Source organism: Lissotriton vulgaris, chromosome 2_1 (assembly GCF_964263255.1).
Source record: "Lissotriton vulgaris chromosome 2_1, aLisVul1.2, whole genome shotgun sequence".
NCBI classification, from domain to species: Eukaryota; Metazoa; Chordata; class Amphibia; order Caudata; family Salamandridae; genus Lissotriton; species Lissotriton vulgaris.
This window is the reverse complement of record NC_141687.1, coordinates 1,557,845,849-1,557,863,773: the sequence shown is the minus strand read 5'-3', so window position 1 is coordinate 1,557,863,773 and position 17,925 is coordinate 1,557,845,849. Positions and strand designations below refer to the sequence as shown.

Here is a 17,925-nt window from a genome sequence, read left to right as displayed (position 1 = left end):
GTCGTCCAGGTAAGGGAAGACCTGAAGCTTCTGCTTCCTGAGAAACGCTGCCACAGGGCTAGGACCTTTGTGAAAATCTGTGGAGCGGATTGGAGTCCAAAAGGCAGGACCTTGAATTAAAAATGGGTCTTGGCTATTGTAAATTATAAGAACTTCCTGTGGGCAGGGTGGATGGGGACATGAAAGTATGTGTCTTCGAGGTCCAGAGTGGGCATGTAATCTCCCAGATTGAGGAGCCACAAAATGTCCTGTAAGGAGACCATCTGAAACGAGAGCTTGATGAGATAGGTGTTTAGCTCCCTCAGATCTAAAATAGGGCACCATTTTTCTACGGTCTTTGGAACCAGAAAGAACCAGGAGTACAATCCTGCTCCCCGTTGCGATCGAGGGACCGGTTCTATCGCTCCTTTGAGGAGTAGTTGGTGCGCTTCTAGACGTAGAAGATGAAGATGTCTTGATTCAGTGGCGCGAGGGGACTTGGATGGTGGTTGATGTTGCAATTCCAGAGTATGGCCCAATTGAACTATATTCAGAACCCCTCGATCTGATGTGATTAGTTGCCAGCTTCAGAAGTATTGGGATATCCTGCCCCCACTGGTGTTACAGGGCCAAAGGAACAGTTGGAAGAGCCAACAAGCCGGTACTGGCGATTAGAGGAATCCCTCGCCTGGCGCCACTGTCATCCTCTAGATGATGAACAAGAGAAAGAAGACGATTGGCCTTGCCGTTGAGTATATTGCGGCCGGTATGATTGGGAGGGCTGCGAGTAAGAGGAATAGCGCTGTTGTTGATATCCGCCTCTCCCTAGCTCCACGGGAGGGGACCTTGCGGTATTGTAAAGTCCCACGGGATTTTGCAGTTTCCGAATGCTTTTTTTAATATCCTGCAGCGCATCATCAATGTGCTTACCAAAGAGCGCCTCGCCATCAAAGGGAAGGTCCAAGATCCTATTTTGGACTTCAGGCCGAAACCAAGTTGCACAAAGCCAGCATTGGCGTCGAAGGACTGCTGCCCCCGCTAGGGAACGGAAAGCTGTTGTGGCAATATCCATTGCGCAGTCTATTATTTCCCGAAGATGTTCTCTCTCCCTCTTGGAGGATCTTCTTAGCTTCCACTTTAGAATCATCCGGCAACTGGTCCAGATAAGGGGACAGATCACACCACATCTGGCGATCATACCTTCCAAGAAGTGCTAAGGCATTGGATTCTCTGACAAGGAGGCTAGACATAGAGAAGAACCTCTTCCTGGCATTATCCAACCGCCTGCCCTCTTTATCTGGAGCTGTAGTGAGAGGGGCAACTAGATTTTTAGACTTTCTTTGGGCCACTTGAGAAATTACGGAATCCGGTTTAGGTTGGATGACAAGACAAGCTGGGCTATCCTCAGGGGTCTTGTATTTCTTCTCTAGACGAGGAAGAATAGGTACGACTGTTGCAGGCGTCTTTATAACCTTGAGTCCTTCAAAGACGTGACCCACTATTGGGATGGATCGGACTGACTTTCTGAATGGTTCCTTAAAGTCGTACAAGAAACAGTGCAACTGCACCGTTGGGATGGGCAGATCGAATCGTTTAGACGCTCTTTCCATTAGATTATGGAAACCCCCAATATCTGCAGGGGGGGAATCCGCCGGCTCCGAAACAGGAGAGGTGGGATCCGGAATGATGTAATCCTCCCATTCCCTGTCGGGATCTGGAATAGTTGTTGTCCCCTGGTCATTATCCGATGTATCATCCTGAACAGTAACCACTGGCTGCGGTTCTGGTAACTCCGGCATTGACGTCTGAGGAGGAAGTTGAGGTGTAACCGGATGAGCAAGTGGAGTAGGTGGCAGATGCACTGCATCCTGGGCAGGAGATTGTGTAGGAAATCTCCGCCTGTAATCCAACAGCATGAATTGTAAGTCTGTGATGAGGGAGGATGGCTAGCAGACCATCTCCTGCTGATAATCCTCCTGAGATCTTAACTGGGGCTCATATTGTTGCTGATCCATGTAGTACTCTTCCGAGTCCGAGTCCTGGTATTTGACATGCAGCTGTGATGGGCTAACAGCAGCACCGTAAGGTCCGTCGTCGTAATTAGAAACCTCCTCTTCTAGAAGAAGAGCAGGAGGCAGAGGTGTCACCTTTCTGGGAGAAATAATCTCTGGTGTAATGCTGCGCCTCCGAATTTAAATTGGTACATTTTGTATCATCGACTAGGCCGTGGACAGAGCCGTCGACGGAGCAAGAGACACCATCGACTGGACCGTCGTCGAGACTGTCATCATAATTATGCTCGAAGCAGTCACCGTGGTAGCAGTCGACACCATCACTGTCGTCATCCTCGTCGACGTGGGAGTCGACGACAGTGAATAGCGCATCCGCGCCTGGCATCGTCGAAGCCGTCGAATCAGATCCCATCATCATTGGTGGTGATGAGGAAACTCTAGTCGATGAGCCCATCGAGGGTGCCAAAGAAGACACTGGCAAAGTCTTAGAAGTCGTTGTCCACGGAATACATGTTGTCGTCGAGCAAACTTTTCTCAGCTTTACCATCAGGTGGGACAGAAGCTGGTTTTTAAAAAGTTTTCGTCTTTTAAGAAGGATGAGAAGAAGAAGGTACATAGCTCGCCTTCTTTTACAGTGCCACTCCTGGCACAAGTCCTTCCCTCTCCTTTACACCTTGGTGAGGAGATTTGATGGGACTACGCCTGTCAGACCTATGAGAGGTCTTTTGGAAGGCTTTGGAAGGGGGGTCTGAAAAAGTAGAAGGTGAAGAGACCTCCTGAATGAAGTAGCAGAGGAAGCGTCATCACTGTCACTGGAGACAGGATCCTTCCTGGACTTAAGCCTCTGGAACCAAGTTAACAGACGTCCTCATGGTCTCACAAGATCTTCGTGGAGAAGGCATGACAGATTTTGCAGTCAGCCGTCTTATGGTAAGAACACAAGCGCTAGAAAATCTGAGGATCTGAGGTTCTCTCACAGGAAGGTTTTATGGAGTGAGGCTGTTCTGATTGGCTGTTCATTTTATTTGGTCTATTTTACAAAAAGAGGTGGATATGCTACAAAACTAGAATGGGCCTAGGCTTAATTCTTTTTTTGTACCTATTTCTATGGCTATTTTATGTATACCGGGGACTCCCATCTCGACGACGGGGAATGATACAAGCAATGGGAATCTATGAAAGTTCCATACTGGAGCAACATATCATTTACTAAGGAACGTTTTTGTGTCTGCATGTCTGCAGTGGCCACCTGGATTAACAAACGCTTTAAACTGCACATTGATAAGATGTAAATACTCATTTTAGGCAATCAATCGCCTAGCTAGTCTTCTGCAATAGTAACCTTTGCATTCAGGCCACTCGGGCCCCAGCCACCTATACACAAAAACACAAGTCTATTTTATTACCTCTTGTTTTCCTCCTGGATCGATCTAGTTGCAGCTATCCACCTTTCTGATGCTTAAAATGCGAATGAAGTTAATGACTATTTCACCATATGCTCATTACGTTATGCCTTTCCCTTGGACTACCAGGGTGTCTTTCTCAATGTTTACAGGTGGCACAAAAATGTTAATATGTAAATATACCATTTTCAAACTCATTAGACCAGTTCATATGGCTTTTCGTAATTTTGGCCCTATATACCTCAGATGCAAAATTCTTCCATGTCATCCCTCCCACACCCTATGATCTGCAGGTCTGCTCCAGGTGCATTGGTTTTAAGTGCAATTATATAGGCGACCCAGAGCTTAATTTAAGCCAGTTGTTTTTGGTGCTCAGCACCAGCACTTATGACAGTCTGCCACATGATGGTTCAGTCCATCTAATTTAAAGAGAAGCACCACAACAGCTGTTTATTAATTCAAATTACATTAAAAATGACAAATACCCGCCACCCAAGCCACTCTTATAGCTTTGGGGGCATGAAATAGTTTGACTGCCGCAATTGTAGAAGTGTGATGGTTAACATTTGTGTTGGTACTGACACTGGTAGCGCTTGCAGTGGCAATGGGTGGTGAAGCTGCAGTAGCCTCCTGAAAAGGGCTGTGTTACTAATTATTTGTTTTAATAATTAAGCACTGAGGTGGCCATTCGTTTTATAACTTAGTATCCACGTTGTGGAATTCTCCACCGTTTCTGATCAGAAGCATCTTCTTTTATAGCCTTCTCAAGAAAAAGTTAAGGATGTTGTTATATCAGCATAACTAGTCTTCAATCCTCAAAGGCTTAAATCCTGTAGGTACAAGGACACCCTTTTGTGTAGGGCTACACTTTATAATCTTTATTCATTAATTTTGTAAGTCCCGATAGAAGCAAGCATTGGAATTATAATGAGGAGGAAGGTTTTCAGACTTCAAATCATCATCCTTTGTTAGGCCACAGTCTTTAACGGTTACTGTATGACTCCCGAATCATAGCTGAGAATGTCCTTCCTTGCTAATCTCGGAGCCCTAGAGAACACAGTTAAACTTCTCCTTCGCCACAAGGTAATTTCCTCCAATTTTGCTGGCTTCACAAATGGTGCCATGATCGCTGTCTCTGTCATGGGGGAGAGGGAAAAAAGAGAAAGATACATGTTGAGTGTCCTGTGGAGACCTAAAGGGGGAGATTTCCCTCAGGACGAGAGCTCTCACTCACCGCCAGGTCATCTTTGGAGATAAAACACCTCAGCTCCTCCCCCAGGGGAGTTGTAGCCCACACTGTGTGAGGAGGGGACCCAAATGATGAAGCATGTCACTGAACGGTGAGTGAGGGTTCTTGTCCCGAGGGAAATCTACCCCTTTAGGACACTCATCATATCTCTCTCTCTTATTTTTTCTCCCCCATGATTTAGCCAATCATATTTCTATGTGATGAGTAATTATTGGTACCAGTGTGCAAATTCCTAATGGGGCCAGAGGAAATGAGGCCACTACACAGAACAGGGGAGGTAGAAGGACAATGAGGAATCTAGGTTTCCACCAGAACGAGCGTAACTGATGTTAAGCAAGTTGTTCTTCTATTGGATACTTTGTACCACTGATTCCTCACCTTGGAATAAATACTAAAGCAGTACTCCCCTAGATGAAAGCTTGGGGAGTGGACTCAGACCAAAGAATCCGGAAGGACCGATCAGCCGAAATGTCCATGCAGCCATACCTGGCTATCAAGGGTGTAGTCCTTCGTGAACGTGTACATTCGTGCCCACGTCGCACCAGGAAGCTATCAACAACAGACACTCTGTTTTCCAACACAGTGGTAGCAGCCCTAGCTCTGATGGAACGAACTCTCAGGCCTTCTGGAGGCTGCTTTTTGGCCTTCAGCTAGCAAAATCTTTGTGCAGAGGACAATCCACCCCAACAGGGTCCTCTTCTGCACAGCCTCTTTTTCTCCAGAGAGCCTCACAAAAAGCTGATCTTCCACGTGGTGTTCCTGGCCTGCGCAATGCCTGCGAAACGCTGATCTCCAACTCCAAAAGCACTGGAGTGACTTCTGCAGTGGTTGAGGAGACTGTTCCTGTCCATACACCAGCCACTTGGAGTAGCCCATGAATTTTCTGAACTGATGTGGGATCTGCTTAGTGCAAGTCATGAGACCCTGGGATAACACTTTGGCCCTAGGTTTCCTTAAAACACTCCATGCCACCATCAGCTTTTTCACCAAAAAGATGTGAGCCATCAAAGGACATTTCCATTAGAGAGACTTGTACACATCCAGAAAATCCTGTGGCATGTATCCAGGTGTGTAGCAGAGCACAATGCTGGTGCCGACCACCCTTCCCAAGCAACTAGCAGTATAGTGGCAGCATCCTGATCATAATAAAATATTTGAGTCGTCAGTCGGTCTCCCTGGAATGCCAGCAGAATACTGCTGACCATGTTCAAAGGGCCACCTAACAAATATATTGCAATGACCAATCTCAAAGCCAGGCTAGGCAAGAAGAACATTAGTTTCCCAAATGCCTGAATCCTCTTGGACCCCCTATTCGGAGGAATGATGGGGAATGAATTAGGGCTCACTTAGCTGGTTGAAGGATGAACCACATTCGGGTACATTGTTTAGTGAGAAACTCAGGATCACCAGGCGCTGGTCTGTCATGCCAGGCCACCTCTCTATTCATTGGTGAGCAACACTAGGGCTTGGCGTAAGTACCCAAGGTATCAGGAAAGACAGAAAAGGACTTGAACTAAGTGTACAAGGTATCAACAAGTGCCTCGTTATATGGAAGCAAGGTCTGGGATGAGGCTGGCCCTGGATGCAAAATCCCCATATGCACATTAGCATTGGTCTCAACAGCAATTCCAGAACCTCAGCTGCCCGCCTGACTAATACTGCAAATGATGAGTTCTCTCCCTTTGGTGGTCCATGGGACAAATCTAGCCATGAATCAGATAAAGTCTCAATCCCATTGGACTCTTTAAAGTACATGTATAAACTGTAAACTTCATAATGGGGAGGGGGCTCATCATTCCCCCTCCCCACCATCACCATCTACCTCTGGTGGTGTTCCCTTTTCGGAGTCAGAGCAAGACAGACACAATGGAGCCTCTGCTGTCCACCTACCTTCTTGGAGACACTGGTACACCCAGATTGTATGATGTCCTGTTCCACTTTAGTAACATAGTGCAACAATGATCGAGATCATGCTGAGGACAGTTTAGGGTCAGGCAAAGAAACAAGCACAGGATCCTCTCCCAGTGCCATTGGTACTGACATTGACTAGGAAAGTCCTGGTGCAGGTCCTGGAGCCGAAGGAAATGTATGTACCAGAAACAGAACAGGCCCCATAACGGGTCCTAGGAGTTCAGACCAGGCTGAGGAAGGATTCACCAGCGGAAACCAGACTGGAGCTCCAGCTGTACCTTAGGCCCGTAACACGCGCCAGAGGATACTGGAAGTGTACTAAAAAATCTGCAGCAGGACTTCTTTGAAGGCTCAATGTGCTGTGGCGCTTGCAATGGCTGAGAAATTTTAGGCCCACTGGGATGTGTTTGAACCAGCTTAGATTTTTTTAATTAGATTTTGGGCTCCGTTTTGTACTTACTGGAGGACTTCAATCATGAAGCTGACTTCTCATGGAAAAGGCCCAGAGAGCCTGCCCCACAACCTGAAGCAGGACTTGCACGAAGACCGCAACTTCTTATGTTCAGTGACGTACAACATAGCATCTTAATCCCAGAATTACTTTGGGTGCATGATAGCACACTTATCCCACAATTTCAAGTGGAGTCCCATCAGAGACCCATCTTGTGCGGGTCTGTGTCTGAAATCTGTCTCCCATAGTCACAGCACTTTTTGAAAGAAAACAAGTTACTTACCTGTAACTTCAGTTATCCAGTATTGGTATCTTTCATAGATTCACATGCCTGAATCATCCCCCGTCGCCGAGGTGGGAGTCCCTCGGTATATAAAAAAGCAGTACCAAAAGTAAATTTCAGTAGTAGGCCCTAGGAGAAGGCCTGAGGCCTAGATTGTAGTAGTGTATCTACCTCATTATGCTAAAAAGACCAAAGTCGTTGCTCCAACCAATCAGCTTACAGCCCCCTCTAGACCACTCTCTGCAGAGCAGGTTCTCCTCAGATTTTCGTTAGCACAAGTGGGGATGAGTATCCCAAAATTAGAGAACTGACTCTCCGGGGAGGAGGGTGGATGCATGTGAATCTATGAAAGATACCAATACTGGATAACTGAAGTTACAGGTAAGTAACTTGTTTTCTTATCCAGTATTGGGGTATCTTTCATAGATTCACATGCCTGAATCAGAATAGCAAGCAGTAAGCCAGGCAAAAGTCGGTTGCGGATGGTGGGAGACTTATTTTGGTGCACCCCCATAAACTCATATTGAACAAACAACAATTGCAAAGTAAATGATCTACTAATAAAACATGACTAAGTTCAAAAGAGTAGTCATATAGTATTCCACAAGCAAGGAATATTAGCATAACATAAAAAAGCAATCTGCAATACATGCACTTCTTTTATATCAACAAAATACTGAATAGTATACACTCATTATAAAATGAACCAAACATGGTTACCTGAGTATGTTCTTATGGAAACAGGTGACGTAAAACCGCTTGATCAACTGCCACATCCTCTTGTTTGGCAGTAATGTCTTGTAAATGTGTGGACATTTTTCCATGTCGCAGCACGGAAAATGTTGTCTAGCATCACTCCTGCATACAATGCTGTGGATGCTGCTACAGCCCTTGTAGAGTGAGACCTTACAGTCCTTTGTAGTGGTCGGTTAGCCTTAACATGGCAGAAATGGATCGCAGAGGCTATCCATCTGGAAATTGTGGCTTTAGTGACCGCTTTTCCCAGTGTAGTTTGGCCATAAGCCACGAAAAGCTGATCTGACTTCCTGGAGTTCTTTGTTCTTTGAAGATAAAACTTTAAACATTGTTTAATGTCCAAAGAATGTAGTGTTCTTTCCGCCGGGGTTGTAGGATTTGGAAAGAAAACCCGCAATTTCACTGGTTCATTCAGATGAAACTGAGAAGGCACTTTGGGTATGAAAGTTGGATTTGTTCGAAGAGTGACATACTCTTGAGAAAGATGTAAGAAAGGTTCTTTGATAGTGAAAGCCTGAATTTCTCCTATTATCCTGGCAGAAGTGAGGGCTAAAAGTAGGGCGACCTTCCATGTCAGGAATTTGAGGTCGGCTTTCTGGATCGGTTCGAACGGGTGCTTCATCAGCTGTGAGAGGACCGTGTTGAGTTCCCATTCTGGTGGTGAGAGTTTAACTGGAGGATAAGTCCGGAAAAGACCCCTCATGAATTGTTTTATTAGCGATGAAGAGCATAGTGATGGAGTGTCAGCCACCTTCCTGAACCTGGATAAAGCCGCTAAATGGACCTTTATGGACAAGAAAGAAAGACCAGAGCGAGCCAAATGCAGAAGATAAGGCAGAATTTTTTCTGTTTGAGCTTCAATAGGGTGTAAAACGTTTGAAGTACACCAGGAGCAGAAACGCTTCCATTTGAGATGATAAGTCTTCAACGTGCTCTTGGCTCGTGCTCTCTTCAAGATGTCCCGGCAGTCTTGAGGAATTTGTAGGTGTTGAAACTCTAAGAAGTTAGGAGCCATGCGTGCAATTTTAGAGATTGAGGGTCTGGGTGAAGTATCTGACCCTCGTTGCGTGACAGTAGTGTTGGAGCCGGTAGAAGTCTGATCGGAGGTTCCTGTGACAGCAACATGAGCTCCTGAACCAATATTGACGAGGCCATCTGGGAGCAATTAGAAGCAGATGGCAACTCTCCAATTTCATCTTGCGCAACACTCGCGGAATCAGTGGGATCGGAGGAAAGGCGTAAGCATAGATCCGTGACCATCGCATGGACAGGGCATTCCCTCTTGATCCCTGTTGAGGATATCTGCTGGCGTAATACCTGTTGAGGATATCTGCTGGCGTAATACCGGCATTTCTTGTTCTGCTGGGTCGCAAATAAGTCTAACGTTGGTTTGCCCCAAGTCTGAAACACCTTGATCAATTGCGTGTTCTCCAGCTCTCACTCATGGCAATCAGACAAGGATCTGCTTAGTTTGTCTGCCAGGGTATTGTGCAGACCTCTGACATGTTCCGCCTTGAGAGTTATGTTGAGAAGCGTTAGCCATTCCCATAGCTCTTGAGCCTCTTTTGATAGTGTAACTGACCTTGTCCCTCCCTGCATTGTTTACATAAAACATGCTGGTGGTATTGTCCGTTCGGACCAGGACTGAAGACCCTGCGATTCTGGGGAGGAACGCTTGTAGAGATAGGAAGATGGCTCTCAACTCTAGACTGTTAATGTGGCCTTTCTTGTGTTTGAGACCATTTGCCTTGCACCTGCAAGTCTTGGAGATGGCCGCCCCAACCCTCCATGGACGCATCCATCGTCAGGACAAAGTCTGGAGGAGTTTGCAAGAATGTGAGTCCTTGACTTAGATTGTGCAGTTGTGTCCACCATTGAAGAGCATCCACCATGCGTTTTGTGACTTTGATAATGTCCTCGAAAGAGCCTGTCGCTTGTTGCCATTAAAGATGTAACTCCTCCTGTAGAGGCCGCATCTTGAGACGTGCCAGCGGAATGAGGTTTATGGCTGATGAACACATTCCCAGAATTTAAGCGAAGAGGCGAACAGAAAGTGACTTTCTTTTGGATAACTTTATGGCCAAAGTCTGTAGACGGTGCTGCCTTTCTTGAGACAAGAATGCCTTGCACTGTATCGTGTCCAGACAAGCTCCTAGGAAAAGCAGGATATTTCTCTGAACCAATTGAGACTTCTTTACGTTAACAGTGAGACCTAGGGATGCAAAGAGATTGCGACACACTGTTATGTCGTTTTGCACCCTGAATTTTGACGGACCTTTGACTAGCCAGTCGTCCAAGTACGGGAAAACCTGGATCCCTGATGAGCGTAGTGCTGCCGCCACCGGGGCCAGGCACTTTGTAAAAATCCTTGGAGCCGACTTGAGGCCAAATGGGAGTACTTTGAACTGATAATGGGCGGCAGCCACAGTGAAAAGGAGATAGTTTCGATGTTTTGGATGAATTGGGATGTGGAAGTATGCGTCTTCCATGTCCAAAGAAGCCATAAAATCTCCCTCGTTGAGGCAATTTAAAATTTCCAAAAGAGTGACCATGCGGAAACCCGGCTTCTTGGGATATTTGTTGAGACTGCACAGGTCCAGGATCGACCACCATTCCCCTGATTTCTTTTTTAGGAGAAAAAAAAAGGAATAGAAGCCTGTCCGCCTCTGATGTACTGGAACTTTTTCTATAGCGTTCTTGAGGAGCATTGAATGAACTTCCTTGAACAATAAGTGAAGACGAGGGGGATGGGCACCCCTGGGCGGAGTTATTGGAGGTTTGGTGACAAACTCCAGGGTGTGACCATGCGGAACTAAGTCCAGTACCCACTGATCGGATGTAATCTGCTGCCATTGTTCTTGAAAGGCAGATATCTTTGCGCCCACAGGGAGGGAAGGAAATAAGGTTGGCGCCTGGCTGATCTCACTGTTTTCTGTGAGTGTCTCGCCCCTGATTGTTTGTGCGCCTTCGTCCACCTTGGCGAGAGAAACTAGCTGTTCCGGACTGGCGATAAGAAGACTGATAATTTTGTTGGTACTGAGGCTGATATGGTCTGCCTTGATGGTAGTAGTTTCCTCTAGAGGAGTATCCAAGTCCTCTAGCACCTCTAAATGATGCTCTCTTATATTGCAATGAACCTAGAGATCTTGCGGTGTCAGTATCCGTCTTGATTGCGTGGAGAGCCTCGTCGATGTGTTTCCAAAACAGACTCTCCGTCATAAGCCATGTCCAGGATCTTTAGTTGGACTTCGGGTCTAAAGTTCGTATTTTCGATATCCAAAGCGCAGTCTATGGTTTCTGCAGCTGCGCGTTCCTCCTCCATTAATATCATGCGTGCCTCTTGCCTTTTATCCTCTGGGATTAGATTAACCATACCAGCCATCTCGGACCACATTTGGCGATCATAGCGCCCTATAATCGCCAAAGAATTTGCAGCTCTGATCGAAGCAGCCGCCATGGTAGAAAACTTTTTACCAATAAGGTCCAAATGACACCCCTCCTTATCCGGTGGTGTAGTGATTGGGGTGGCCGGGTTTTTCGATCTTTGTTGCGCGGCCTGCAAGATGACCAAATCCGGCCGCGGGTGTCCAATGAGGCATGCAGGACTAGTGAGAGGAGTGCAATATTTGTATCAATCCTTGGTAACACGGCTGGCACAGAAGCAGGGTTCTTCATCACTTTGATACCTTCCTTCCAGATATAATCTATAATAGGAATAGCTCTTGACACCTTCCTAGTTCCCTCTTTAAACACATTCTGACTGCTCCACTGTCACTGGCAACTGAAATCTAGTTGCAGCTCGCTGCATGAGATGATGGAATCCACCTATGTATTCAGGCGGTGAGTCTGAACGTTGTGGGGTTGGTGGAGACAGCATGGGAATAACAGTCATCCCACGGATCAGACAGAGGATTATTAGGCAACTCTCCTTCCTATACTTCTTCCTCCGAAGAAGTTTCAGGAGTCTGTGTAAGCAAAGCAGGTTGCGGAGTTTCCGTGATTGGAGACCTGGGCGGTGGAACCTCAGGTTGAGGAACGGGAACAGCAGGTTGGGCTGAAGGCACGACCCGTTGAGGTGAAAACGTTGCCGATAGTCTGCCAGTATAGCCTGTAAATTTTGGATGAGGCTTGGTGGGAAATTACTGGCCTCCGAAACCAGAGACTGCCTCCGGTATTCTATATGGTGAGGCACTACAATGTCCTCCTGATAGTAATGCCCGGAATAAGTATCCTCTTCATCATCATTCTCCTGGCATTTAATTTTTAATTTTGAGGGATCGTGAGCTATTCCAAAAGCTCTCTCATTGTTATCATGCTCAAAATCCTCCTCTTCATCATCAGCATGAGTCTGTAGGAGATGAGAGGGCATAAGTGGCGAGATGTAAGATCCTTGCTGTCTCCGGTATGATACCAATTGAAAGGTCTTTGAAGAAAGTGGGGTAGAAGAAGCCTGTTTCGCAGTTAAAGGCTTAACTGAAGCAGTATCTATTGGTCTTGAGGACACTGGTGATAATGGTGTCACAGTCGTCGACGACAGGTTCATCGTCGACGGGGTAGATGACGAAGGATTCGTCGACGACGAACTCTACGTCGGCGGGACCGCCGTCGACGGACTCGACGTCGGCGGGATTGACGTCGATGGGACCGCCGTCGACGGGACTGCCGTAGACGGACTCAACGTCGACGGGACTGCAGTAGACGGACTCAACGTCGACGGGACTGCTGTCGACGGACTCGACGTCGACGGGACTGCAGTCGACGGACTCGACGTCACTGCAGTCGACAGGCCGTCGTCGACGGGACAATCGGCGATGGGCTCGACGTCGACGGGGCCGCCGTCGACGGACTCGTCGTCAATGTCGTCGACGGGCCTTTCTTCTTAGTCGACGAGATGGTCGTCCACGGTACCGTAGATGACTTTGTCGACGAGGGCTTCTTTGACGACAAGTGCTTCTTCGTTGACGAGAGCTCTTTTCGCCACAATGCAGAATCGAGTAGATAGGATAGGAGAAGTGATGGCTGTAGTAGAAATCATAGCCGTCGAAGAAGAAGAAAAAGTTGGGATGGTAGTCACAGGTGAGGAGACAGAAGAGCTCTTACTCACGGTTAACTTTGAAGATTCCTTGAGAGCTGAGGCTCCAGAGATAGAAGATGGAGATCTCTGTGAAGAGCCTGAAGTGGAGTGGGAGGTTTTAGCATGTTTTCTTCCCTCACTTGGATAATCCTCTTGAGATTTCGCTCTCGTACTGGAGGTAGAGGCTCTGTCTTCATCATCAGTAGAAGAGTATTTTAGCCATAAAAGAACTCTGGCCTCCCTATCCCTTAGAGTCTTAGAAGGGAAGGTGCAGCAGATCTTACAAATTTTTGCCTCATGTTTAGGATAAAGGCAATAAATGCAGTCCTTATGTTGGTCATCAAAATGGACCCTTTTCTTCTTGTATGTTCTGCAAGGCCTAAACAAGGCCTTCTTGTCAGACAGCCTTAAGCTTAGAGAAAACTGAGTCAAGACTCAGGGAGACTCCCTTCCACACGACGTGCGGTGAAAATCTGAGAAGAACTGGCTCTGCAGAGAGGGTTCTAGAGGGTGCTATAAGCTGATTGGTTGGAGAAAAGACTTTGGTCTTTTTAGCATACTGAGGTAGATAGGCTACTACAATCTAGGCCTCAGGACTTTTCATAGGGCCTACTACTGTAATTTAATTTTGGCACTTCTTTTTTATATACCGTGGGACTCCCACCTCGGCGACGGAGGATTATTCAGGCATGTGAATTCTATGAAAGATACCACAATACTGGATAAACTGTAGTTCTGCGAGGGGACATCATCAGGGCCGGACTGGCCATAGCAGGCACCGGACGTTTCCCCGGTGGGCCACAATGGTGGGGGCTGGTTTTGGGCCCCTAGGGGCTCGTTTTTGATACCAGGGGTTGGCAATATCGGCCCCCTGTAACAAAATCGGCAGAAACCGGCCCTCGCAAACTGCTCGGCTACACTCCCCCTCACTCCAGAGGGGGGCCAGCTGAGCAGTGTGCCAGGGCCGGTTTCTGTTCCCAGTCCGGCCCTGGACATCATCATTTAGCACAATGGATTTCATTTTGGAAGTGATTGGTAGGCAACACATTTGGGAGCAGTGCTTCGAAATCCCCATCAGAGGGTTCAGAAAGAAAGGTACTAAGGTCAAGTTGCAGGGATGGGCTTATATTCAGCTTCCCTCAGCCACTTTCGGGTTAGTACGGAGCCAGCGTGGAGCCAAAATGTGCCACCCAGTGGTATGGGGAGAGCATTACTTTAAACAGTTTCCCCATTCAGTGTGGCATCATGGGAGTATTCTTAAGGTGAAGAATCTGCTGTTAGAAGTATCCATCGGAAACACACAAATCCCAGGCCACAGCAGTGTGCTCTGAACAGAGCCACCACATACAGTTGTCAAGTGGATCAGAAAGGGATATCTTATAGCTGTGACTGCAACAAGGCTTAAAACATAAAAGTTTTGGAGGAGACATGTCACCTAGCAGTGGTCTATATACCGAGGAATTTCTCTGGTGTTCACATTTACTGTGTTGTATTGTAATTGCATTTATATAGCGCTTACTACCTCTGGCGAGGCGCCAAAGTGCTTTTTTGGCGTGTAGCACGCAAGTCCGAAACCCATAAAGGATTAGTGTTGAATTAGTATAGTGAAATGTGAAAGTAATTTGAGTGGTGAATATGTTACTCAGTTATTTGGATTGAGATGGGTAGGGTAGGGGAGGGATAGAAGAGAGAGAAAAAGGTTTACATTTATATAGGGCTTGTTACCCCATATGGTGTGTTGAAGCGCTTTTCTGCCCAGTAGCACCCTACTCCGGAATCCATAAATGATTAGTGTTGACTTAGTATGGAATATAGAATGTGCTTTCAGACACTGTAGTCACACCATCACTGCAGCCCAATGTGGAAGTTCTAGCATGCACACATGACTAAGCAGACTGAAGCATACCACTGGCTAGGTCTTCCTATTTTTGCGTTTATTGTTGTACTGTCGTCTAGGATTGGTGTGTACAATAGTAAAACATCAGTTAAGTATGTACCTTGGCCACAGCTACTGAGCAGAGCATCCCGAAACACAATTTTATAAGATTTTTACGTGAAAACATGGTTACAAGAGGCAACATATTCCCTTCTTTTGTTTAGTTTTAAAAAGTAAATCAAATTAGCCACATTAAAAATCAATACATTTGGCAGAAAATATTACTGAACAACCTCTTCTTAAAACTCAGAAATCTAGGGGAAATGTAGCCTATAATAGGCTGGGCACACAACGTGGCGATTAGACCTGGCACCTTTAAGAAAACTACGGTAAGCCCTCCAAACATGCAACACAGGAGCAGCGAGGTAGTACATTTTTCAGATTCTTCAGTGAAGGATTTCCAAACATCAATGCGTTTGTGAAGCTTTTTTTGCTGAAAACTTGCTATTGAATGGGCTTTTTTAACTGCATTTACTTTCTTTTGATGTTTCCAGCTTTCTGCAGCTTTTTTTTCCGAAACTGCTCTTTTTTACGTCTTCTATTAGTCTGAGGTGTTTCTATTGAACTTTCTCTGACCACCATGCCCAGGTTTTTTTGGCAGATGCACCTTTATAGAGGTAAGAAGTCCAGGAAGGATGAAAACTAAGTTTATGTCACTTGACTCCTGAATTCTCATTACATAAAGGGATGTACAATCTACCTGGAGATGCCTTACAGGTGTCTCAGGGATAGGAAGGACGTTTTCCTCAGGAGAAATAGGACGCTCTGCCTCACCTTGCACTGAGATGTTCTAATGTTTATGGATATCAGAGTGTCTCATGCAGAACCATCATTTAGTTCAGGCACTCATATTTTTCTTCATAAGATAGCGTTCATCGTACACACAGATCTTGTCCTAAGGCTATACCCCTAGATCTTGGCTTTGAGGTAGCCAGAAATAAGCATGCATGGTCTTCCCAGAGACCTCTATGGTAAGTCTAATGACAACAGAAAGTACCATCTTGTCCAAGAAACCCATCACTAGTGAGAGCAGGCGACGATGCTGATAACAGCAGTACCTGGACATTTTTCGTGGCTGGAGCTCTGAGGAAGAGAGAATGGCAAACTTCACTTAGGAATCTGTGGAACACTTGAAAGGAAAATCCCTTTCCTAGCCTACTCACTTCATCTACCACTTCAGAACATATATGGCACTACTGCATTGTGGTACTCTAGGAGACTAACAATGCAACATGACTGATCATCTTTAAGGATCATCTTTAAGGATGTTTTCACTTGGCAGAAAAGACATTTGGGAAATGCAGGAGTCCGCACTGAAGCTTATGGAAACGTTTAGGCAGTGGGGATAGGTAAAAAATCTTTCCATCCACAAAAAAGGGTTGAAATGAAAGTAGAAAACCACATTCTTTCAGTTAAGCCAAAAAAGCGTCCAAAATAGGTTTCCAGAAAGATTCTTGTTTCATAAAGACAAAAAATGCAGTAAAAATGCAGAAAAATGGGTTTCTATTACAGTCCGTAATCATGCTCTGTCTGATGGGAAACAGCCATTACAACGCGGCTGTTTCCCCGCCTGCCATTACATCGCAAGAATTACAACGCATGCGATGTAACAACGCGTAGCCATTACTACGCATTTTTTTACAACGCATGCGATGTAAAAAAAAAATGGCAATCCACCTCGTTGTGAGGAAACAGATACTCTTCAGTTTCCTCAAAGCGACGTGCACCACTCCTCAGAGCAGACATGAAACAGGAACCAGGAGGAGAGAGGAACCACCAGGAGAGAGAGTTTTGGGGGATTGGGCCTGGAGTGGTGGTTACTTTTGTAGGGTCAAAGGGGGTCGGGTGGGGTGTGTGTGTAGTGCAGGGTAGTGTTAAGGGTTGTGTCGGGGAGGTCATGCAGGGTAGTGTTTTAGTGTAGAGAGAGTACTGGGGGTCAGGGGAGGGTCGTGCAGGGGGTAGTGTTTTAGGGTTTAGGGTAGTGTGGGGGTCGTTCAGGGTAGTGTTTTAGGGTAGGGAGAGGAACAGGAGTTGGGTCCTGCAGGGGTACTAAATTAGGGTGTAGGGCAGGGTAGTGTAGTGTAACTTACCTTTCATACTTTTACCACAAGTATACCTTTACCACGAATGCCTTTGCATTGTAACGGCATGCGTGGTAAAGGCATTTTCGTGGTAGAAGTATGCGATGTTATGGTAGGCCGTTGTAATTGACAACATGTAGTAATACCTGCGTTGTAATGGCACACATGGTATTAGTACGTGTTGTAATGAGTCATATTCCTGTCTGATAATACCTGTCGTAAGTAAATAGTTACAATATCTCTATAGGTGGGTTCGACCTATCCGAATTTTCCCTCCTTTCTTTGGGAATTTTTTTTTTGTATGCAAGAGTAAAATAAAGGGCAAACATCTAAGATGCTTAGATCACAGTTTTCATTCTTATTGGTTTAAATAAAAAAGGTACAAATTCTTTAAGAAATGGAACAATTATTTTTTTAACCGCATTCTAGTATACTGCACAGACAGAATTATACTTTGGTTTACCATTAATTAGGAGTGTACAGTAGAATCAAATGTATGTCCTGAAACATAATCCAGAATGTAACTATTACATACACTGCACAATCACTAACTTATCTAATCTTTTGGTTACCTCTTTGGTTCTGTACTGCTGGAAGTTGAAGGATTAGAACGTTCTTGTTCATATGTTGATCTGGTTGAGGCTTGAGAGGATGGTGGACTGCTTAGTAAGAAGTTGCTAAGAAACCGCCAGACTGCTATAAGAGGGTACAATATTGTACCAAATAAAGTCCAAAGACCTCCCTCAGAGGATTGTACAACGGCTGTTGAAGGTCTTCCTGCCTAGTAAAT

General features: G+C 45.9%; 1 protein-coding gene across 1 annotated transcript in view; it reads right to left on the bottom strand.

Annotated features, from left to right (window-relative positions):
* Window positions 1-17,925, bottom strand: part of UBXN4 (UBX domain protein 4) — a 210,254-nt gene that overhangs the window by 30,317 nt on the left and 162,012 nt on the right. The window contains exon 13 of the mRNA XM_086954984.1: window positions 17,708-17,916. Coding sequence (XP_086811110.1) covers window positions 17,708-17,916 — 209 coding nt within the window. The remainder of the gene's footprint in view (window positions 1-17,707; window positions 17,917-17,925) is intronic.